General features: G+C 39.3%; 1 protein-coding gene across 2 annotated transcripts in view; it reads right to left on the bottom strand.

Moving 5' to 3' along the window:
- The window catches only part of CCDC88C (coiled-coil domain containing 88C), a 97,440-nt gene that overhangs the window by 9,606 nt on the left and 64,411 nt on the right, over nucleotides 1–23,423 (bottom strand). For both annotated transcript variants that reach the window (XM_026079556.1, XM_026079555.1), the window contains exons 12-24: nucleotides 21,844–22,025; nucleotides 18,072–18,209; nucleotides 16,170–17,240; nucleotides 15,286–15,413; nucleotides 14,219–14,360; nucleotides 13,438–13,626; nucleotides 12,905–13,066; nucleotides 11,519–11,796; nucleotides 6,582–6,725; nucleotides 4,964–5,150; nucleotides 4,576–4,721; nucleotides 3,088–3,177; nucleotides 1,416–1,657 (exon numbers count right to left, since the gene is read on the bottom strand). In XM_026079556.1, the coding sequence (XP_025935341.1) occupies nucleotides 1,416–1,657; nucleotides 3,088–3,177; nucleotides 4,576–4,721; nucleotides 4,964–5,150; nucleotides 6,582–6,725; nucleotides 11,519–11,796; nucleotides 12,905–13,066; nucleotides 13,438–13,626; nucleotides 14,219–14,360; nucleotides 15,286–15,413; nucleotides 16,170–17,240; nucleotides 18,072–18,209; nucleotides 21,844–22,025 (3,099 nt within the window). The remainder of the gene's footprint in view (nucleotides 1–1,415; nucleotides 1,658–3,087; nucleotides 3,178–4,575; nucleotides 4,722–4,963; nucleotides 5,151–6,581; nucleotides 6,726–11,518; nucleotides 11,797–12,904; nucleotides 13,067–13,437; nucleotides 13,627–14,218; nucleotides 14,361–15,285; nucleotides 15,414–16,169; nucleotides 17,241–18,071; nucleotides 18,210–21,843; nucleotides 22,026–23,423) is intronic.

The following is a 23,423-nucleotide window of genomic DNA, read 5'->3' as shown; positions in this document are numbered from 1 at the left end:
AAGGCAATCTTTTTGCGTTGTGCAGCTAAATTGTTATCACCCAGGTATCACAAAAAGAAGAAAAAAAGGGGGAAAATTTTGTAAATAAAACTTAAATGTTTTAAAACAGATAAAGAGAACGCAATCGGTGAAAAATGAAAAAGGCTAAACAAAGACTAACACATGTAAAGCTTGGTACAATAAATATAAGCAACTCCATAGAGAACTAACTATGATCTCCCCAAATATATTTTTATTAAAAAAGCATGCTACTTGGTATATATTCAAGTTTCCTTGATGTCCTCTAGGCTTTAATACTGATACTCCTCATCTCAACATAAGCATGTTTCACTTAAAATCAAAAACAATGAAGCCTCCAGAGAAATTTCCGCCATCTCTGACACTCAGTGACGGCCTGGTTCTGGGGAAACGCGATCGCAGATTCCCAGGTGGGAGCTCTGGATGTATGCTGAACACATTTAACATCTCCTGGAATCGTATGGATGATTTAAGACATGCATTTTATTTTAAGTGATTCAAAGATCCTGAAGAAATAGAATGAAGAAAGGGGAATAAAAAAACCAATGAAACAAACAAACAAAAATTAAACCGAACAGACACTCAGAGATGACACCAGTTCTCAACTGCTTGCTCCTCTCCTGTCTCCTGCCACTTCCCAGCGAGAAACAAATTCTTACTTAAGGACTAAGTTCAAAACTACTTCTTGAAAAATATTCCTAGAGGACAAAAAGTTATTATAGAGAAACCGACAGGAGTGATCTCAAGAGAATTCATGAAGCTTGGCGTATATTTTATCTTCAGTAAAGATCACTGTTTGTTTATTTTGAAGAACTTTTTTTAATTTTCCCATAATTGGGAACACCTGATTTACTGTATAAACTAACTCTGCCAAAACAGAAAGAATCATCATTTTATATCTTCCTTATGTTCCTTTTACAGTGTTCCAAAAATCATTTCTGCATTTTAGATTAAAAAATTCTTTATTTAATTCCAGGTCAAAACACTGTGTCGGTCACCAAAATAATTAGAGATTATTATAAATTAGCATTTTCAAAGTTGTTTCTTTTCTATGTGCGCCATCTCCTGGCACTGGCTGTAAAACCAGCTATTACCCATTTGAAGAAAAGAGTAGATGTTAATGAACTGTAATATTACCTGGACCAGCTTTAAACTGCTTTGTTGCAAAGCCACTGTAAATGAAATACTCCCACAAATTTATTCAGTAACATGCAATACATTCAGACAAACCAGGAAACTATGTGCAAAAGCAGAAGGGTCATTAAAAAAAACCACAATACATTAGTTTACTAAAAAAAGGGATATAAAAAGGGATGGAGTACCAACATATTCTATATATTAAACCTTTCCAAAAAATAAACTGTTCAGCCTGTGAATTTAAGCTGGGTATCTCTTACCTTTGTTTGAAGAACCTCCAGGGTTCTCCCTCTCTTCCATGGTGTTTGACCCTTGAGAGGTGTTATCCTGACTGTCTTGTTGATGTTTCAGTTTTTGGGAGACGGATGGAGAGGCAACTGTTTCTGGGGATTCAGAATGCCATGCAGAACTCTCTACTGATGGCTTCAGCTGCTCCCTTGTAGTCTCTTTCTTTGGCTTGATTAATTTGACTAAGGCTCTGGCTCCAATCCAGTGGTTTTTCCTGATAAAGCAGTTTTTGTGCATGGGATCATAAAATGCTTCAAGAAAATATTCACTGAAGTTTACAGCTGTGCTAAAACCATCACACATTCTGATTTTTTACTCTATCATGAATTGGTTGGAAAGACGCAGCACAAATTTCAGAGAGCTTGATATCTGGTTCTCTCCCACAGTCAAAGTTATTTTACAGAAATATTTCTTCAGCATACAAAATGTGAGAAAGACAACTCTTCCCCCCTACTAGAAATCAAAACTACACATATGGACCCACACAAGACATTTTAACAGTGTGAAAAGCTCTACTACCTGAACAGGCTGAGAAGGGAAGAAATGAAAGCTGCTCTAGAGATGAATTCTTCCCTTTGCTAAGGCTATCAATCAGGTCCATGTATGACAGAATTAGCTTGGCCATTTTTTATTGTTCTTAATTTAATCATTTTAAAGGTTTTTCTCTCTGATGGACTCCTTATTCTCTCTAAAACAACACTTCTGGAAGCTCTACTGCTGCTTGGTCTCTATGTAGCGTCCCATCGTTTCTTAGTGATGCTAACCTAGTGTTGGTGATGAAGCAGTTCCAAAATGTAGGGGTTTTGTTTGTTTTAAACAAAACAGATTGTTTTGTGCAGGATGGTTAAACTACCCCCCAGTGTGAGTAGCCAGAAGCATGACCATTTGTTGCTCAGCAAGCTTTCACATCCGACACCCTCCATTAATTCAAACAGAGGGCAAGAGGCAGCAACTGACCATATATATTCTGAGGCTCTAGCAAGAATGTTTAATAATTGCTAGTTGACCATCAGCTCAGCATTATTTTAGCAGTTAACAGTTTCATATGCCCCAATTCATGAAAGCATGAACTCATGTATTTCTGGAACCATTTCCTGACTTGAGGCCATGGAAACTGGTACCTTCAGACAGTCTTAAGCTTTTCTTAGCTAGGAACAGATTTATCACTGAACTTCAGAGTGACATAATTTAACTAAATGTGCAGCAATGTAGATTTAAAAACATGCTCCCTCCAAAAAAAACCCCCAACCAAATAAACAAAAAAAAAAAAAGAAGAAATTTCGTTTTCCATAAAGAGAAAGGATGAATGTGCATCTCTTAAGGCATATGCCAGTCTGGTCACTGTGAATAACCTGTGAGGGATGAGATGATAATTTTCAGGACAAATTGGCTCTATTCTAATTAACACTTTCAGATTCTGATATGAAAACACAGGACCATCTGTGAGGCACACTGCTCTACATCAGCACAACCTAAAGCATGGCTGCTGCTTTACGGATGGATTTCCAGAGAGACAGTGAAGACAAAAGTGGAGATATCACCATTTGTCCTTATTTCAGATGGAATTTCAATTATCTCCAGTTACAAAGAGTCCTTTCTCACCCTCACAAATCAATAGTAGAAATGAACCCAAATGGGACTTACTTTTTTGGAGTAGGATCATAAAACTTATACTGATCCATTATCTTCTCTTCAAGTTTTTCCTTGTGTCTCCTTAAGGCATTTAATTTATCACTGTGAAGGGGAAAAGCACATTTTGAACTACCCGTATAAAATTAAGCATGATCAAAAACATGAAAACCAAAAGCCACAAGAGGAAAGAAAGTGAAATACCTTCCTATTATAAAGCCATACGTAAGCCTCAGAATCCTACTGAGCCTGTTCACTGTCTGTTTAGAGAGGGCAAATGCAAAACCTCTCAAACTTGCTGATGAGTGAATATTTTTGCTCAGCAGGCATAAAAGGTGAAAGAAGAATAGTAGATTTGTTAGATTAGTCATGAATATCCCCCCTTTTTTTGACTAGTGGATGTCAAGGTTAATTTTTTTTGTTTTTTTGAATATTTGTTTGCTGATTCTTCACCCTCATTCGCAGATCACTGACAAATTTCCTGGGGGTTAAGATTCTTACTTGCTCAGCTTGAACTTTTTCTCTCTGTTATAACAGGTTATTTTACTCCTGCTCTGCTTACTCTGTTGTAACTAGGGAAATTAATAACATTTTATCTTTTTAAAACTACTTTGATCTCCTGTGAACAGTGTCAAAGCACTTTCAGAAGTGCCATGCAGGCTTACTGATTTTTATTCACTATTTTATTAACACCCAGAGAGGATGATAACAATCCCATAAGCAAGAATCTACCTTCATCCAAGTAACAGAGCTAATGTATCTCCAACACAGAACTATCAAACACCTGCATAAATATACTTGGAGTACATTTGAACCACATTCAGTTGCTTTCAGCAAACAATTTCTAACACTTCAACTGTGTTATCCAATACTGAAATAAAACTTTGTCAGTAATTCCCATACCATTCTGAGGTGCTTGGACTAAAATTCTTAGGAATGCTTTTCGTCCTTTGTAGTGATAAGAGAAATTCACTGTAGTGAAAACAGGATTCTTTGTAAATATATGGTAGGTTTAAAAAGAGCGTATTAAGTGTGTCACCTTGAGCATCAGAGATAGACTCATGTATGTTGAAACTTGAATCCTTTAGAAGAACATGAAAGGAAATATTCCCTATAATGCAAATGACCAAAACTAAGGGAGTACAATTATTTGTTTTTCTCCAGTAATCTAGAATATAAAATGACTCTAGTAAGTAGTTTTAGCATTCCATTTATCATAGTTAAGCTTTTCACATTGGCTCATCTGCATTGCTTGTAAAGAGTTGTGAATAAAGTGTGCTGTTCAGGTGACTCCTGAACATCTTTTGTGGTAAGCAATGCAAAGAAATTAGCTAGCTTCTGCCCAGTACATACATCTCCTCTTGAACATCCCCCCTTCCAGCCAGGCATCAAGTAGACCTACCAGTCTCCAGCCTGTCCTCCTACTCCTCATAGATGAGTAATTTTGTGTATTTACCTATAAGGTTTCTTTAGGTTTCACAAGCTAAATTTCTAATTTCTTACATGTATTGTTTCTGTTCCTCATGATACTGCTCCTTGTTCTCCATGTTCTGCTCCAGCAACATCTGATTCTGCTGACTCAGCATCTGAATCTGACTCAGGAGATGATGGTTCTCTTCTTCCAGATTTCCCTTTAGACGTGATAGCAGCTGTTAAACAGAAAGACAGATGAATCTCTTCTCTGCAACTGACTTCCCTGGAAACGTATCATAATTAAGCTAACACAGTAACAGAACAACCTGGGATACAAATCGCTAAATTCTGAAGTAAATGCGGATGTCATTATGACCGTATAGTTTGACCTGCTATTTAAAACTTGCCAAAAACTTCACACAAAGAATGTTAGCTCTCTAACAGGAATCTAACAGTATACCTACTTATAGCAACTCACCTCACAGTGGTTATCCAGCTTAGTCAGAGAGATATCCATGGACTGGTGTTGTTCTTTCAGCTCATCGTAGCGAGCCTGCCAACGATTCAGCTCTAGCTGAGAGTTGTTCAAGGAAGTTTTCAGCTCTTTAGTGTGTGAATGCAGCCCTTCATACTCTGCCTTTAGTTGGCTGTGCAAGAAATTCACCCTAAACATGAAGAAGGAGGCAGGCTTATAAAGAATACTTCATAGAAAGTACTTCACATTCAAAAGGTCACGCCATCAATGAGCAGCTGTCACTAAATCTAAAATTAAGTTCCAAAGACTAATTTCTAAACATTTTTAAATTTATTACTGAGCAGATAATAAAATGTTATAGAGAAGCAATAAGAGCATTATAAAACATATCAGATCTACAACAGAATTAAAGGGAAAATAGATGGAACATGTTTGATACTTCCTCAATTTGTAGGACATTACAAATTTCTGAGGCACAATGCATTTAAGAGCATTTTGATATAAAGCCAGCTCTATTTGTCACAAAAAAAGAATACTCAGAAAATTATTTTTCTGATGCATGAAATATGAGCATTAGTGTGTCTTGAACTGTAAGATATTGTAGTGTTATAAGATAATGCTGTAGGATTCTTTTAAAGCTTTTGGTAAATCTAAAAATAACTACTATTCCTGAAGGCATAAAGTTAAACAAACATGTAAATAGAAAAGACTAAATCCTGTATCTGCTGACAGAGCAGCTAAGCCTTCTTCTCTCCCAACACTGCAATTAACATTTTGCAACATCTTCCCTTGTCGCTATTAGAACAAAGATTCAGGTTGAAAACAGCAAACCTGAGGAAACCTTGTTTGCAAAGCTGCAGTGTTCTAAAGTACACTTTAGTACTATAAAGTACACTAAAGTACAAGAAGTATATTTTGTGACCGAACTTAACAGGTGATTTTTAAACATGATTCAATCTGACATTGTTTGTACTTGTCATGACCTTAGCACCTTATTTGTTCCAAACTTTTTCTTAAAACATCTTTGTAGTATGAACAGTGGCACTGAACTGGTCATAACGATGAGTGCCCCAGTAGGGGTGTGTGTGAGGGTGTTATGTTTTACTGTTGTGTTATGTAAACTTTGGAGGCTAGCTTACTGAAGGGTTTTAGCATGAATAAACAGCAACATTAATTCCAAGAATTAAAGCATATTGTGTAAAAAACATAATACAGTTTTCCTTATGAGAGGAAAATTGGGTAGGAATCATTTCACACAACTCGAGATTTTGGCGAGTCTTGGGTATTTGTAGTTCTACTTAAATACAAGCTCTTGAAAACAAATGATTGCAGAAACAAACAGCTTGTGAACTGAGCCACAAGTAGCAGTTTATGTTGAATGAACAAAAGTCCCAGAATCAGACCATGTCTGAAGCACTGAATAACAACAGTTGTTGACAGTGTAGATAATCAGCTTCATGGACAATGAGTTAAACAAAACAACCAAATTAATAAAACAGATGTTGGGAGAAATGAACAGATATCCTGAAGCGGTAGTAAAACAACAGAGCAAAACTACTGTGTATTTTGCATAATTGACTTTTTAAATGATATATACAAGAATTTGGCAAGGGTGCCATACCTGTCGAGTTCCTCCCTCAGCTTCTGATTTTCCCCAGTGGTTATTGCATTTGTTCTCCTTTCTTGTTGCAGAACCTCTCTCTCAGTTTTTAAAACTATTTCCAGCTCTTCCAGTTCTGCCTTATGTTTCATTAAACTGTTGTATCTACAAGAGAAGAGTAAGCCACGCTCTTAGCTTTCATTCATGTGTTTTTCTTCTTCTAGTTGAAGATTATTTTAATAGATGATACTACAACCATCAGAAATGATTTTATTTTCTGACTGTTCAGTTTTGTACAGATTTGTGTGGTTAAAAATCCACCAAGACTGAAAAATTCCACAGTGTGGATGGAACTCAGCTTAATCTGTAAGCCCAAAAGGAGGGTTTTTTTTTTTTTTTTTTGGGGGGGGGGGGAAGGATTTAAACAAATTGGAATGCAATTGTCAGAACCTTATTTCATTTTCAGATCCTGATCATTTGATAGAAAGTACATGAGTCTCCAGGGTGGAGAGAAGCTGCATGGTTTATCTGGGTCCTTGTTCTTAAATAATTATCAGTGGCAGGTTTCAAGAAGATTACTTAAAAGCAGAAAGCAGCAGCCAAAAAACAAAACAAACAAACAAAAACAACCCCCAGTGAAATGAACTACCACCTCCTGCATACTCTAGGCAGCCAACAAGGACAGTATCAGTCAGAGGTGACAGTGAAACACCCACAAGCAGAGGCTGACCTAGCTGCTTGAGGGTCTGCTTGTTCACCAATGAGAGCTCCAGGGGCGGCACGGGTGCTTGCGCCTGGGCCTCAATGGCACAGGGCTCTTTTACCAGGCTCATTCAATTTGTGTGCAAGTCATCGACAGCAGGGACTGGGGCAGAGAGAGAAGGCAGATGCTTTCAACTATATTTTAAGTTTCCTAAAATAGCAGCAACGGTGGCACAGCTTTGCTGATACCTGGCACAGGCACAGGTTAGGTGGGCTCAGCTTTGCTGAGCGGCTACCGTGCCTGTGTTCAGAAAACACTGCTCAGCGTGAGGTGGGCTGAGGCCACTTTGTAAAATAGCAAGCTGTTCTCAGAAGATTTTCTCCTCTGGTGGCCTCTGTCAGAGGCTGCGCCCACCCACACAACTAGCAGAAACTACTGGGGACACTGGTGCAGAGAAGGTCAAACGCACCAGCACATTTGTTTGTGACAGTGATAAAAGGATATTGCCCTGAAATATGCCTGGGCAGAGATGTCTATGCCACTCGCAGAACACCCATTTTAAGCAATTTTAAAACAGCAACCAAACAGAAGACACAGCGATGCTTGAAAAAGTTCTAACACACACTGTCTGCACCTGTCCCACCAGCCACGGCCGACTCATCCTAGCAGAGATGAATGCAGAGCACAGGCAGCCGCTCCGCAGCCACTGAAACTTCAAAACAAAAAGAAAAGCAGCAGAGAGCACCAAGTACATTGGCTCCTGCCAACTTGTTTTTCTTTCAGGCTACCATTCCCTTCATCCCAGAGTCATATTACAGCCTGTCCCAAATTTCAGTCCACTGAATGGCCACGCAGAAAAGTACCTGTCTCCCAGACAAAAACTGCTTTTTACTATTCATTTCCACTGGTAGCAGTGGAGTTTAAATTAACCTTATTTGTTTTCTTCCTTCATTCAGCTCCAGGACATTTCAAATTCAATGTCCATACAACAAATGGAAGAACCTGAAAGCAGAGGAAGGTTTCACATCCAGCTCCCAGAAGGATTTTCAAACAAGACTTTGTGCCAATCCAGAGTTTGAGAAGACAAACTCCACAGTCAATACCTTGGCAGAGATTACCTTGGCCTTCTCTGTAGAAATGCTTTCATTGTTTCCCTTTGATAAGGCTCCTCTGTTCATTTTTACCCAACCCAAGCCTTCTGATTATTTTTAATGAGGACTACTTAGAAGGAAGCAGCATACTGGCCCAGTTTTACAGCTTGGCCCAGCTCCCCATGCTGCCTTTGGGCATGGGAACTCCTGTGGTGGACCACAGCTGCTCCCTTAGACATTAGGATATAGATACGAAATTGGAGATTGTCTGCAAGAATGCAGATGATCCTGCATCGCCAGAGCCCTAGTGAAATCCCTAAGCAAAATTTACTTGTAGTCCGGATTCAGCCGGGAGGCTACCATCTGAGCAGGATTTACACAACCTGACGAGCATGAGCATGCCGCTGCAACGAGAGGCTTTACCAGTGGGCAAGGTTACCCAGCCCATAGGCTATTCAGCTTTCACGCTCACTCATTTCTTCAGCATCAGCCCCAGGCAAATGGGAAGAGGGTTTTTATAAATATATCCTTATAGATGCAAATAAAATACATTTTGGCTTTGATGCAATCCATTCCTGGACTTGAACAGCCATATTCCTCTTTACTCCTGTTCCAACTGTGGTTTTCGGCTTTTGCCCCTTCTGCTGCTCTGTTTGGAGAGATACTGCGGGTGGATATTTGTGACTGAGAAAATTTAAAAAATGCTCAACTATGATAGAAAGCATGTGGCAGAAGGAATCCATAAATATGACTTCCAGACAGCACTGCTAACATAATAATGCAAGTCCCTGCAATATGTAACTCTGCACAGCAGGGATTCTCTTTTTCCAGTGGGATGAGTTTTTCCAGTGTTTGTGCAGGATTACAGACTTGTTCAGAGCAAGTCACAAAGAACTGCTCAAGGTTCTGCCAATCAACTGTAGCTAGTAACTTATTATCTCCCCTTAGTAATATGCAGTATTTAAAGCAATTTAAAAATGCAGGCAGAAGAGTCCAGCTTTCCTCTGTTAACTGAGGCAGCCAATCAAACACCACAAAGTAAAGAAACTACTATTAATGGTAAATGGCTCTAACATACTAACTTTCCTCTTCTTGCTAAGTCAGACCCACATGTCTGTGGTTTGCTGGGCTATGACAGGCCATTTCGTTACAGTTACACACAACCTATTATTAAATCCACAGTGTGGTACTAAGACTATGCAGATATAGTTGAGGGAGGTTTAATGAAGTTTACTCAGGTGCAGAAAACATTCTGTGGTATCACAGGCATCCCCGTGAGCTGCACAAACCTTAGGGATCCTGGCTGCACACAGCATTAGCAGGCCACAAGCTAACTAAAGTTGCTGTGGATTTTTCTACACGAGCTGCAATCACAGGTTTCTGCAGGAGCGCAGTCCTGCCATAAGCAACAGAACTATGATTAAACATGCTGTCACCAACTGAGAAAAACATTGCTTTGGAGTCCAGGACAAGCAAAGCCCATCTTGCTCAGACACTGCACAGGCCAGCTGCTCAGCTGTACTCAGCTGTTCTGGGAGCATTTAGTGGGTGGTGTATTTTAGGTGAGAGATTTCATCTTAGCACCTAAATGCCACTGAGTGGCAGAAGAAAACAAACAGTTTTCTTCCAGCTGCTTTTCTAACTTGCTCCCCCCGTCCTTCTCAGCCAGCTGAACACAGATAGCACATGGGGGGGGGGGGGGGGAAGTAATTTGTCTTTTTTTTTTCCCTGACAGTCAAATGGAGACACAGGCTGTCCTTGGACAAATCACCTTGACAAGTAAGTATCTTCCAGCCTGACCTGCTGAGGAGGACACTGCACTCTTAGAACTGCCAAAATCAGCCTGTTCAGAGTATACAAAAGATTACCGTCTGCTCCCCTGCAACATTTCTCAGTGGCAGTCATACCTCAGTAAGAGAGAATCCAAATCGCTAATTTTCACAATAGTGGTCTGAGCGCTTACCACTAGAGAGAACTTATTTTTCAGAAAACCATCGTTTTCGTACACAACTGTTTAATAAGTGGTACTCATCAAGAAAAGAAGGAACCCAGCAAACTGCACCTACACACCCCAGTGTGATATTCTTAAGCAAAGCCTGCATCAATGACAACCATTAATCAGTCTGAGTCTACTTGGTAAGCATGAACAGTGTCTGTGTCATCACTTACAGCTCATTTAGTTGACAGCCAAGCAGCTGTCCTGTCAAGCAGCCTCAGTGGATATTTTCATCACAGTTGGTTTAGTTTTGTACTTTATCAAAATCTATTGCACACTGTATTGCCAGCTCCTTTGTGCTTGGGAAAGTTTAGCACCAGTTTTTAGTCCACCCTCAAAGATCACATTGACTTGCTCTTGACCACTGACCCAACTTGGGGTCTTGCATAGAAACTCAACCTAAAAAAATAGATATTTTGGGAAAAATAATTGAAATGGTAAAAAATAAAGTTCTGATGGGTAGGCATAGTGGCCTTTATGTAGCAGTATATTATTTATACTGTTACATTCAAGCACATTAATCAGAAAATGACACTGACTAGAAACTAAACAGTAAATTGATTAATATTATTTCGCAGTTCAACTGAAAGTCCTGAAACAAAAGCCTTAGATTGTGAGAACTAGAAAGAAATAAATAATACATCACCATTTCACATCTGGCTCAATAGGGCTTCCTTCAGACAGCCTCTTTGGCCATATGGGTGATACTACACACAATCATCAATGATTTATATTGTTTCTCATATCACTCACACTTAGGTAATTAATTAGCCGACTTACAGATCCTATTGTATGATGAGAAAAGATATCACATAGTAGGACTGGGAAAATCATTTTAAGGATATGTGTTATTATAGCCTAGATCCTTAAATGTAGTAAAGGCCTTTAAGCTACTTCTGACAATATATTCCCCCAAGATTCTGTTTGCTAAATATCATCAAGAGTCATCTGTGGTCTGCCACCTTCATAGGTCTGAAATGTACAGGTTTTCAAGTATTTTCATCTAATCTCCTAATGACAACAAAAATGAGAAGACACTTTGTCAAGATAACACCTTACTGTAATAAAACAGTAATTTTTGTTTATAATTGGAGATCAAAATTTAAGACTAAATTTAAGACACATTTTGGCTATGCAACTTTCCTAGTGAAGTGAACAGTGAGCATACCTTTCGCCCAGACCTTTATGCTCCAGATCCAGGTTTCTGTGTAATGTTTTCAGGCAGCTGTGCTGGTTTATTAGCATTTCATATTCTGTGGACTGCCGTTCATGCAGTGAAGCAAGGTGTTCATGATCCTGAAGCAATGATTCATATTCAGCTTTTAACTGCTCCTTCTGTTTCAGTAGATTTTCATTCTCATTCTCCTTGGCTGTCTGCTGATTTTGGAGTAAAGCATTCTGGGCCATCAGTGAAGCACTCTGGGAGCTGAGGGTTGAATTTTCTACCTAAAGTTTCTCAAATAAAAAGCAAGCATATTTATTTACATTTACCAGTACAGATAACAAGCATGTAATAACAGTTTATATCTGCATACAATTAATCAAGGATATATCTATTGCTTTGTAGACTTAAGACATTTATGGACACTTGAGCATAGTAATATGCACCATACAAACTCATGCTAGCAAGGGTTTGAAATGCATCAGGATAATCTCCAAACTGTAACAACACTGTTATACTAGCAGATACTCTTCAGTCTGAAGACTAAGGTGAGCTGGAATACTTGCAACCCATCTACAGCTCCAGCATCACATACAAAAGCCAAAGTTGCTCCATGCTTGTGTAAAACTGAATGAAAACTTGTTAGGTTCATCTAAACACATGAGAATGAACTGCACCACTGTGTGTGGGGGCAGCATTCCTAACAAGTTTGATTTCAGTAGATGCACAGTGCACCGGTTTTGTATGTTGTTGTTCTATTTCACTTGCAGGTGAGAATTAAGTTAAAAGAACCAAAAACTATGTGACCTGCAGGCTGAAAAGCTAGAAGAAAGTGAAATTCAGACAATATGAAAACTAAAGCTAATCCAAATTTGTCTTGAAAAATTTTTCTCTTTCTTGAACTAAATTTTTTTTTTCAGAATTAAAATGACATTTAAGAGTAACTGCTTTTCATAGGCAACTTGGACATTTTATTTGAAAGTCTGAAAACTGTGATCTGAACCCATTACTACAATGTTTCTTGGGAGTTGACTTGTGTCCTATTCCCATTTCTTCAAAAGTTCTTTCACAGACATAGCATTAACAGAAAAAAGAGCAAAGACCTTTTATTTTAGTGCAGCTTCTAGAAAAGATCTAGATTTTGCTGCATCATTAGTTCATTTTAAAAACTGGCCTCAAATAATTACTTCTTCATAAAGATAAACCCAGATAGTAGCTATAGAGCCAATTTCTCTCCTAGCTTGGAGAAATTCAGATCTCAATCTAAGCTCCACTTTATGGGCCTCATCTTTACCTACGTATATCAGCCAACATTTTCTTGTCAGCTGTCATTCTCCATATTACCATAACAAAATCCAGTCTATTGGCACAAAGGCGCAGGGTTGTTCTGACCTGGAGTTTGGCTGTCTGCGTCTGCAGGGCAGTGTTATGCTCCTGAAGGAAGACATTTTGCTTCTGTAGTGTCAGGATCTGATTGTTGAAGGAGACATTCTGCATTTCCAAGTGCTTCAACTGTTCTTTAAGCAGCTGCTTCTCAGTATGCAGGGCAGCATTCTAAAAGAGATGGGATTGAAGGGAGGTAACAGGAAGAAATGAAACAGCTGTTCTATCATTTGGAGTCCTATCAAAGATGAGAACCAATTAGTGATGATCCTTCTGCAACAAATGTGCAAGAGGAAATTCTTCCCAGCATTAAAGGAAGGTAGGACAGATATTAAACACAAGGTTCATCCCCATAGAGATGCTGTACAAGACATATACCCTTAAAGTCTCATGTGGTCCTAAGAGATGTCTGAGGAATTTGGTAGACTTGAGTGCTCAAAAAGCCTACCAGATTGCTATAGCCTTGAAAAAACAGGTCCTAGCGATCCACTCATGGTCACAAGGGAAGTCTGAGAAATAACAGGAAATGGAAGAAGGCTTACATTCCTTTCCAATTCTATTGCCCTGTCTTTCAGTTTCAGAAGTTCCATGGTAGCTTCTCGATGTCCTGTTTCTAATTTCTCCTTCATTTGGTGATTGGGAACGAGTTTCTCTGCAGAATACTTCAGTGAATTCTGAGCACACTGCCCATCCTGTTGGGTCTGCTTGAGTGCATCAAAGTCCTTCTTTACCTGTAAAGCCAACAAGGAACAAACTTTACAACTGATTCAACACTGGGATTTTATATTAATAATGATGTAATATGCAGTTCCTCTTTTGCACTGTAAGCATTTAAAGGGATTCAAAAACTATTACTCCTGCTTCACAGATTAGGAAGCTGAGGCAGACAGGTGAAGGAACCTGTGTCTCTTGGCCTGCAGTCAGGAACCCCTTGACTCAACCTCACCGTCACCTAACAAACAGGCTATCCTTGGTGAGAAGTTTCAACTGCCATCTGCCTCAGCCTATATTTTCTTTGAAGAAAGTGGAAAAAAATGTCATGGCCATGAAAAAAAAAAAACAAACAAAAACACCATGGAGAAACAGAGATTTCAAATGGTGGTTACTTAAAAAACTCCTGCCCTGAACCACAGCCCAAGAATTTCGCCAAGATCAGTGCTATTATATACAATGGGACAGGAGAAAGTAGTCAAATCAAACAGCCTTTGAGGGAACTTGTATGTGGTGAGGAAAGAAATGCATATAATTTGTTCCAGTTGAGCAAAAAGCATGTGAATGTGCAAAACCATACTGAGAACATTTAAAATGCAGTTCACCTCTTACCATATTTAGCTCATTCTGTAACTGCTGGTTCAAGTTCAGAGAGTCTTTCACTTGAGCTTCCAGCATTGCAATCTTTTCCTCTTTCACAGCTACTGCTGTTTTTAGTGCTGATTCAGTTTTGCTTTCCAGAATCTTGTATTTTCTGAAAAACATGAGAAAAAACTTTCCAACATCTGCCACTAGATTATGAGCCACCATCCAGATAGCAGACTTTGCCTTCACTCATTCTAAGTCTCATCACATGTTACATTACATGTGTTTGCTTCTTCAGGAACAGAATTTCCTCTAGTGCACAGATCTCTGCTGATAGATTATTGTTAAGGAACCTGCTTATGGGAAAATCCAATCAATTTTGGTATGGGTAACACCCACATGGTTCTATAAGAATATTTAAAGCTACATAATTTAAAAGAAAGTAAGTTTTTCTATTCTGCCCCTAATTACACTACAGATATTTCTTCTCATGTCTCTTCTGTACATTCCTGATGGGGATAAAAAGCTGCAATAAGCCCTAAAATTTTTTCCAAAAAGTATGTTTCTCTAACTGGGTCTTATCAAGAGGCCTATAAACATGTGGGTTGTTGGGCTTTCTTTGTTAATGACTATAGGATTCGCCATCAGGAATTTCTTAGGCAATATCTACGTTTACATTAACAGTTGGTTGGATCACCAAGCCTTGTCACACACCATCTGAAGGACAACAGTTAGGCATTGTTCTGCTTGCTTATAAAGAGAATACCAGGAGGAATATACACAGTGGATCACTGAAGTGGTTACCCAGCTGCTCTACAAGGGAACTGTAATAATACTAGCTAGCACGGAGAGAGAGAGAATGGCATTTCTTCCTTCTTTCATTCTTTGCAAGAAAAGATTTTCAAAACCTTTCATGATATTGCCAGGCTTGCTACAAAAAAATAGGCTGTGTGTTCAAAATTGGTAAGGGTAACTGGAGTGAGACAGATGAGAACAGAAAAGAAGGGGCTTCTTTAAGCTAGGGGTTGAATTTGGATGTCTGAGGGAGAGCCTGCAGAGTCACAAGCATGAGTAAGCGAGCTTAGTTTCCTCACGTGTCATCATTGCCATTGTCATCCTGTAGCAGCAGCTCTTTGTTCAATCCTATCTTCTCCAGTTCCTGGCTCAGTTTGTCCAGCTCACTAGACAACTGTTGACTCCTCAGCTTCTCCAGGACCAAATCCTGTAACAGCACTGACATGATTAGTTGCTGTAAAAGGGACACTGATAATTATCCAGCGCTGGAGATTTTTAAACCAAAGAGTATGAAAAAAGGCATTGGATAAAATCCTAGTCCCAAGACAGTCAGTGAAAATTCTTCATCAGTGTCAGCTCAGCGCAGAATTAAACTGATTTTCTTTATTTATAGTTTACTCAACATGAAACTGAAGAATGCTTCTTTTGGCCTCTGTCTCGCTCACTGTAGTGAATTTCTTCTGCCAACACTGTCATCCTGTTCACCTGCCAGAAAGGATGTGCAGGCCAGGGGACACAGCACAAGCAGAGGGAGTTCCCCCTTCTCAGCAACTAGTGTGAAAAGCCCAGCCTACACTTGAGCACATGCGCACACACAGCACACACAAACACATGAGTGACAGGGCTTCAATATGCAAGTTTCCTGAGACAATGGGATTTCTTGCTGAGGGACTTAAGCATTTTCACTATTGACTCTGAGTTTTTGACACAGGGAAAATTACTGGCAAAATTGAACAAGCGTAATTACACTGCTGCAGGGTAATTGGACCAAGAGTGGTATGTTTTAATTTTTGGAAGTTCCACATCCAAAAGGCAACACTATCCTGTGATGCCTGTTAAGACTGTGAAGATCTCCTAATTCATAGATCAAATAGTCATGGAATAGATGGCTCCCTTTGCTACCTGGCAGAGCAGAAATAAAAAAAAAAAAGCACTGTGATAAAAACAGTAGTATTTTGCTTACCTCTCTCAATGTAGCTAGTGTTCTTTTATCAATTGTAACTTGCTTTATGAGATCCTTATTGTCCTTTTCAAATTCTTTCAGCTTATTAGATGAATCTCTGAATCGAGCAATTTCCTTTTCTAGTGTCTTGTTTTCTTTTTCAGCAACCGCCAACTTTACTGTGCTATCATCCAAAATAGCATCTTTCAGTTCCACTTGCTGCCAAAGCCGTTTTGTTTCTTTCTCTAGCATTTTTTTGTCTTTCTCTAGCTGAGACATTTCTTGCTCCAGGTCTTTGTTCTCCTTCTCTAACCTCTCTAGCCATTTGGTAGAAATCTTTAGCTTCTCCAGGTTTCTCTGAAGGACCTGGTTTTCACTCTCCATTCCCTGCACTTCTTTCTCTAGCTCCTGGATTTTTTTGCTGCTGTTCTCCAGCATCTGCTGGAGTCTCTGGTTTTCGGAGTTGACACTTTGATAGCTTAGCTCCAGTCTTTCTGATTTCTTGCTCAGCACTTTTAACATTTCTACATTCTTCCTTAGGTCCTCTTTCTCCCTCTCCAAATCTTTATTTTCTGCTTCTATTTGTGCCATTTTTGTGCTGGTAAATCTCATGGTCTCTACCACTCTCCTGAGCTCCAGATTTTCTTCATCCAACTGCTTGTTGTCCCTTTCCAGATCCCCAAGCCGGATGGAAATATTCTGCAATGTGTCCAGGGATTTTCTTAATTTCCTATTTTCCACTTCCAGATCCCCATTTTCCTGCTCAAGAACTTCAACTTTTTCTGTCACTATTTTCATGGCTGCTGCCTTCTTTGTGAGCTGTTCATTCTCCCTCTCCAGCCGATGGAGTTCTTTCTCCATTTCTTCCACTCTTTCCACTTTCTCTTTAACCTGGTCAAAATCCCTTTGTAATTGTTTCTTCTCAAATTCCAGCTTGCTCAGTTTGCTACTAGTTTCTGTAACTGTTTCATGAAGGATCTTGTTCTCTTTTTCAATATCTTTTACTCCAGCCTCACTGCTTACTTGAGATCTTTGCCTCAAGGACAAGACCACTTGATTAAGGTGATCATTTTCTTGTTTAAGGTCCTTTATCTACACAAACAAAACAAAACAAACAAAAAAAAAAGAAGTCATGCAAATGCTACTCATCTACCTTACAATGTGCAGTACAACTTAGACCTGAAGCAGCCAGGTGAGTGTGTTAACAAAACTGCCTCCGTTTAACCCAATACAAATTCTTCAATAGTTATCCCTGACTAAAACCAACAATCTGAACTCATGAAAAAAACTTGATACCTCTGGTAACTTGGGACTATAGTGAATTAAAAATGGTGCTGTGTTCCTCCTAACAGCTAAGAAGGTTCAGGCAGAGAGAGAAAGTAGACAGATACCTTCACAGAACACCTTGAAGTAACTGCTTTGTTAGGAACTCCTTCTCATTAAGGATATCTTTCTAAGTTTACAAATGTAAACACCTTTGAGAACTGAGGACACATTCTTTCTGTTAAGACTTCAGAAACCCCTAAAGTCTTGAATATTGGTAGTAGTTATAGATCTCATTAAGGATATACTTTCTGCAAAAGCAGAGCATTTACCGCACTGGCCAAATTCCAGCTGAAGCAATTATAATTTAGACTGGGATTTGCATTTGATTCTTAATTGCATAATGTGTATTAAAAATTACACCATGACTTGTGGGGCAAAGATTAAATAACAAAATATCTTGCTTAGGTAGTATCAACCAAAAAATGCTGGGGTTTTTTTGTTCAGAGACCTTTTACCTGCATTTGAACAAGTTCATCCTGCAGATATTAGCTCTCAAATTGCCCTGTCTCCCTGACAGAAATAGATGGCATCTAAATGGCATCAGTAAATTGCCACTATTGAGCATATGCTTTTGGATTACATTTGTGAAGTTTGCACCTGTCTGTCTTTGTCGGCTTTCAAAGTCTCCATGATGACTTGTAGCTGTTCTTTCTCTTTTATCAGCTCCTCACTTAAGGTCTCCAGATCTTGATTACTTTGCTTCTCTTTTTCAATCTGATTTTGCAACTTTTCAATCTGTGTGGAGAGAACATCCCAGAACACATCAGACAGCCTAACACAATGATTGTTCACATTTAAAGGTATTTTCAAGAACACAGAGGAAGGAGACAGGGAGTATGGCTGAGGGATGCAATTCTTCCCTTCTGCAGCTTGCCAGGTGCAGGAGAGCAGTGAGACTGTTTTATTTTCTCACAGTGCCAAGAATCTCCTTCTTGCCTATTAAGATGAGACCATAAAGGTACATCAGTGAGAAATGTTTCAGCTATCTGTCTAAAGGCCCTTTTCTTGCTCCTGTCAACAACTAAAGTTTCTAGTGCTCACTATCCTGACAGACTCTGTCTCCTGCTAGCCTCTCCATCGCCGATGGCCTTACTTCACCAGCTGATGAGAAGGTTATTAAGACAACTCAGTAAACAACAGAATTAAAAATCCAGAATAGAGAAAAAGCACTGGAATTCAAGTTTACATTCCCTCTCCCTGTGTTCTGTTAGCCCTCTGTTTTCCTCAGCAGATCACAACACTGGATTTGAATGATTTGTGAATAAGGGCCCAGTCCTACAACGAACAGCATCTTTTTACTACCTCCTTTTGAAAGCTGGTCTTATAATGTACTGAGCACTGTAAAAAAGCAGCTCTTCACTATATAGAAGCAAGAGGTTCGGAGACCTAACTATCCAAGGCAGGAAGTATTCCTTTTTATGCTTGCAAAATACTGTGAACACCAACAGCTCTGCAGAAGTATCAGTTTATTTTTTTGTGTTGATATTATGAACTTTGCCAACAATGAAAATGCCAGTGAAAAAGGTATTAACAATAATTGTTACAAGTGGGAAATGGCTGGAGGCTGGGCTCTGCCTATGTCAACACAGGCCTCATTACAGGAAGTGTTTAAACAAGCTGATACTGCCCATACTGGAGATAAGAAGGGCTTAACATTTAGAAATGTAACCATGATAAGGTTTCATCGGTCCCAAAGGAGCTGCTCAGAGAAGGCTGGAACATAAACTCAGTAATTCTGCAATAGCTGGTCTTCATTAGCACCTCCCAGAGAATCGGAGGCAAGTAAGAAACTACTGTTTACAACTTGTTTCAGTCCAAGGATGCAGAAAAACATGTTAGTTACTTGGACTGCTGCTCCTGGACTGTGCCCGAGAGGAGGATTTTCTACTATTAGCTCCTCTTGAAACCCTGCGGGGTGGGGGGGAAGAGTACAGGACTTCTCCTTAGTATCATCTTCACCTGTACTACCCTGAATAATCCCCTTCCGCTCCTGCTACATGACCCTTCCAAGCACAACTAGATCAGCGGGCAGCCAAGCATACTCCGATAACAAGTTTTAAAAGTCCTGGACCCTGGGTGAAATCTGATTCTATTTAAACAGCTTTAGGAGGGCAGGATCTTACTCTGGGTATCACAGGTAAGTTACCGAGGGGGGGGAAAAAAAAAAAAAAAAAGGTGCAGGCACAACAGGCACATAGAATTAGAGAAAACTGCTTCTCCGTCTCTTGTCCTGTGTCTTTATATACTGTTCTCCTTAACAGTCCTTAAGGACTGCCACCCTCTCCTCCATCTACTGCAGTTAATCACAGAACACATGGTTTTTGCAGTTATTTCAGCCCCAACTCTCTCTTTCCCCCTATCATCCGTTTGCCCTGGACATCCCCCCCGTGTACATTCATACATATTAAGACAACTAATTAAGTTCTGATTAATTCCTAATTACACGTGTGAGAGAAATACAAAAGCATGTGAGAAGAAATAAGATTAAAAAGCCACACCTCAAACCTAGATTATTTTATATATCATATATCAGGTCTCTGTATAAAGTGTACATCTCCCACACGCTATACAATACTGTCTACTACCTTTATTTCCCTCTCTCTCCGATTAGGCAATGGAGCCAGTCAGCAACTTGACTGGCCTGTGGCATTCAGTCAACACTTACAGACTACGTCAACTCCTATCATATTCTGTGTTCCTCTGGTAAAGAATTTGATTTATTCCCTTTCACACATTTCAACTGCTCTTCATTTCTAACTCACTGTTGTTTTTTCTCATTGGTCTGATGCACTGGGTGACCTCTCTGCTCCACACAGGCATTCCCTACTACTGGTCTTTTTTAATTATCAGATCTGTAGGTGACCCCACCACATCAACACATTCGTTGTCACTGAAAACATCCAACTAATCCTGGAATCACAACTGTTGGCACTAATATAGTGCCGTTAACCGGAGGTGCCCACAGAAATGTACCTGGGGCAAAGCCAAAGGTTGACCACAGCTGTTTAAATGACTTAAATTGCTGTACACCACAGGTATCTGCTGAGTGCTTTCTATCTCTTGATCTTAAATGTTAAGCATGTAAATTACAGCTGGAGTGAATTACTCATACACAATAGTTCATAAATTGGAGTGGTGAAGGAGTACAGTGAACTGAATTTTTGCAAACAACTTTCCTTGTGCACAGGGGGGAAAAAAAAATAAAAAAAATCAAGAAGCAGAACTGTTTTCTCATCTTGGCAGGAGAATCTCTCCAGAAGGCAGTGATGGATCCTTGTTCTCCTTGGCAGAGAAGTCGACACTCAGTACTAATTACAATCTAGTAATCTATGACTAGCATTTCATATCCAGATCCTCTCTCCCCTTGTCCTTTAAAGCACTCAGCCAACAAGTAGACCAGAGAGGACTAAAATCCTTGTATCAGCATAGCACACACAGGTCATAGTGGCAACAGGGAAAGGAGAAATGGGCCTTATATTCTGCATAATTTAGCACAGGTAGGAACATGGCAGAAATCGACACGGAAATTTTTCATATTCGTCAGACTGACAAGCCTCCTCTTTCCCCACTGGCACTTGGCTCAAGTACTCAGGGTTCAGAATGCAAGTTTCTAGTCAGGCAAAAATAAAGTTAGTGACTGTGGGTGAACTGAGCACTACATTTCACAAGGACAGGGCTGAGCTGACATTTGATCTAAAAGTAATAACACTTAATAATGGTGTGTAACGTGTGTGTGTGTATACACACAAAAAATTAAGAAGTGATGACTTGCACATTTGTTACCACGGATGAAAAGAAACCAGAGCTTTGCAGAGACAGAGACACTAGAGAACCTGTAATAGCCAAAAGGATTAGACAAGGAGGAAAAGCTGATCCAGGACTATGAACAGCAAAGACAATTATTTAAAAATACAGTAAGCTGAGTTCACCTCTGCAATTTACTTGACTTACATGGAAACAACACTAAAAACTTTCGAACAAGGAAAAAAAAAAATTTAAATGTGGCCACAGCTTGCTCACCTGACAGAGCAAGCAGTAGCGACTGTCACAAGAAGACAGAGTAAGAGAAACAACAGCACCATATGCAGGGGCAAACGAGCACCAAAGGACAGGAGTTATGGAACAGGAACAGTCACTTTTGCTTACAGTGATGCATCTATGTAGGCAGTGGGGTAGAAGGCAATGGAGTATACCAGTGTGAGAAGAGGCCTTCTCACATTACATAGAAGGGCCTGAAAATGTGCCCATTCTCCTAGAAAACTTTGGTGAACTCCCTGCAATCCCTCATTGTTCAGGAATGCTGTAAAGCTCTGCACACACTGTGCTCAAAAACCAAACAGCTCTCCCTGTTCCTGTGAGCAAGAATTACCTTTTTGCTGAGCTGCTGATTTTCTTTTTCCAGTTCCGCAAACTTTAGGCTGCTCTCTCTGGAGGTCAAGGAGGCATCTCTCAGTTCCTGGATCGTGTTCTGCAAGCTCTGATTGTCCTTCTCTAGCTTCAGTATGCGACTCGACGCACACTCATTCAGCTCAAACACAAAGGACTTTCTAGCTGTTGAAACAGGAGAATCAGAAGGAGGCACTAACCAATTCAGAAATATCCCCCTTTCTAGGTCCGTAAGACTTGCTTTTATGAAAATTATTGCAGCCAGATCATTATCATTTCAGCTTGACTGCTAAGTTAACACTTTCATAAAAATAGAATATATTTCCACAGAAAACAGCAACATCTTTAATAAACAAGGAAGCATCTAAGGAGATAACCATGTTAAAAGCTACTTACTTTCCTAACTTACTCAAAGTTACTTTAACCAGTAATGGTTAGTAGGAAGACACATTTTGATACCCTTTCAGACTTCCATCAAAGGAAATAACTGAGGCAGAGGGTAAAACATTGAGAATTGTTTGTAACACACCAAGATGATGCACTTCCAAAAGCCAATGAGAACTCAGGTACCTGACCCTATTTAGTCACGGAAAACTCTTACAAAAGTGAGTTCAGGTGCTTAGCCTCACAGCTACTTCCCTGATATGTTGAATCCAGGAAGATATTTTATTACCAGCTGCACAAGCACAGGACATCCATCAGAATATTGATCACAGAATTCTCTGAAATCAAAATCTTAAGACTAACAACATTTATGCAAGTTTTACAACAGAGACATTACTTTAAAAGTTTAGAGATCTAAAGTCTCACTAACACCCAAATTAATTTCCAGTACCAAACCCTCTGCTGCTCTGTTCCTTTCTCTACTCAGCATCAGAATAAATAAAAAAGCAATCCCGTTTCACACAGAACAATTGCTACCCTTCGGCTCAAAATCACATTTAAAAACAATGTTAAAGTCACTTTAAGCCTCAGAAAATTATTCACTCCTGCTAAAATAATCATCGCTATTACACACACCAAACAGAACACTTCAAAACTGGCAAATTTCTGAAAATGTTAAAACTCTATTTGTGTCTTTTCTAAGACTATCACCTGGAGAGTTTTGATCAAATTAGGAGTCAAATAGTAAACATTAACAAAATGTTCCAGTTCAATTCTGTTCTGAAGCAAAGCCTGTCTAAATTATGTTGCTTCCAAGCTTAGTTTTTTTTTAATGATTTTGAATAAAATATTTCCAACTAACAGCTAAAACTTTTTTATACCTGCCAACCTTGCAGACTCAACCTGAAAGCCAAGAGGAGGAGGTTTTTCTTACTATGCATTACCCAAAGGGCTTGGCAGACTGGCTCTGCCTGCACAAGATGATTGTGTTTGGAACAGCAAGGACCATCGATGTGGGATTTCTTAAACAGAATCATTTGTGAAATGGAAGCAAGGATAACACAATCCTTCTAAAAAACATCGTGTTTTTTTTTTCTTTTTTAATCAGGCTTCTTTTTTTTTTTTCCTACTGAATACAAAAGATAACTGATGTTCTCAGTTCCTCTCACTTTCTTTTTG

Source organism: Apteryx rowi, unplaced genomic scaffold (assembly GCF_003343035.1).
Source record: "Apteryx rowi isolate R43461 unplaced genomic scaffold, aptRow1 scaffold_5, whole genome shotgun sequence".
Lineage (NCBI taxonomy): Eukaryota > Metazoa > Chordata > Aves > Apterygiformes > Apterygidae > Apteryx > Apteryx rowi.
Note: the sequence above shows the minus strand (reverse complement) of the source record. Positions and strands in the feature narration are given on the sequence as shown.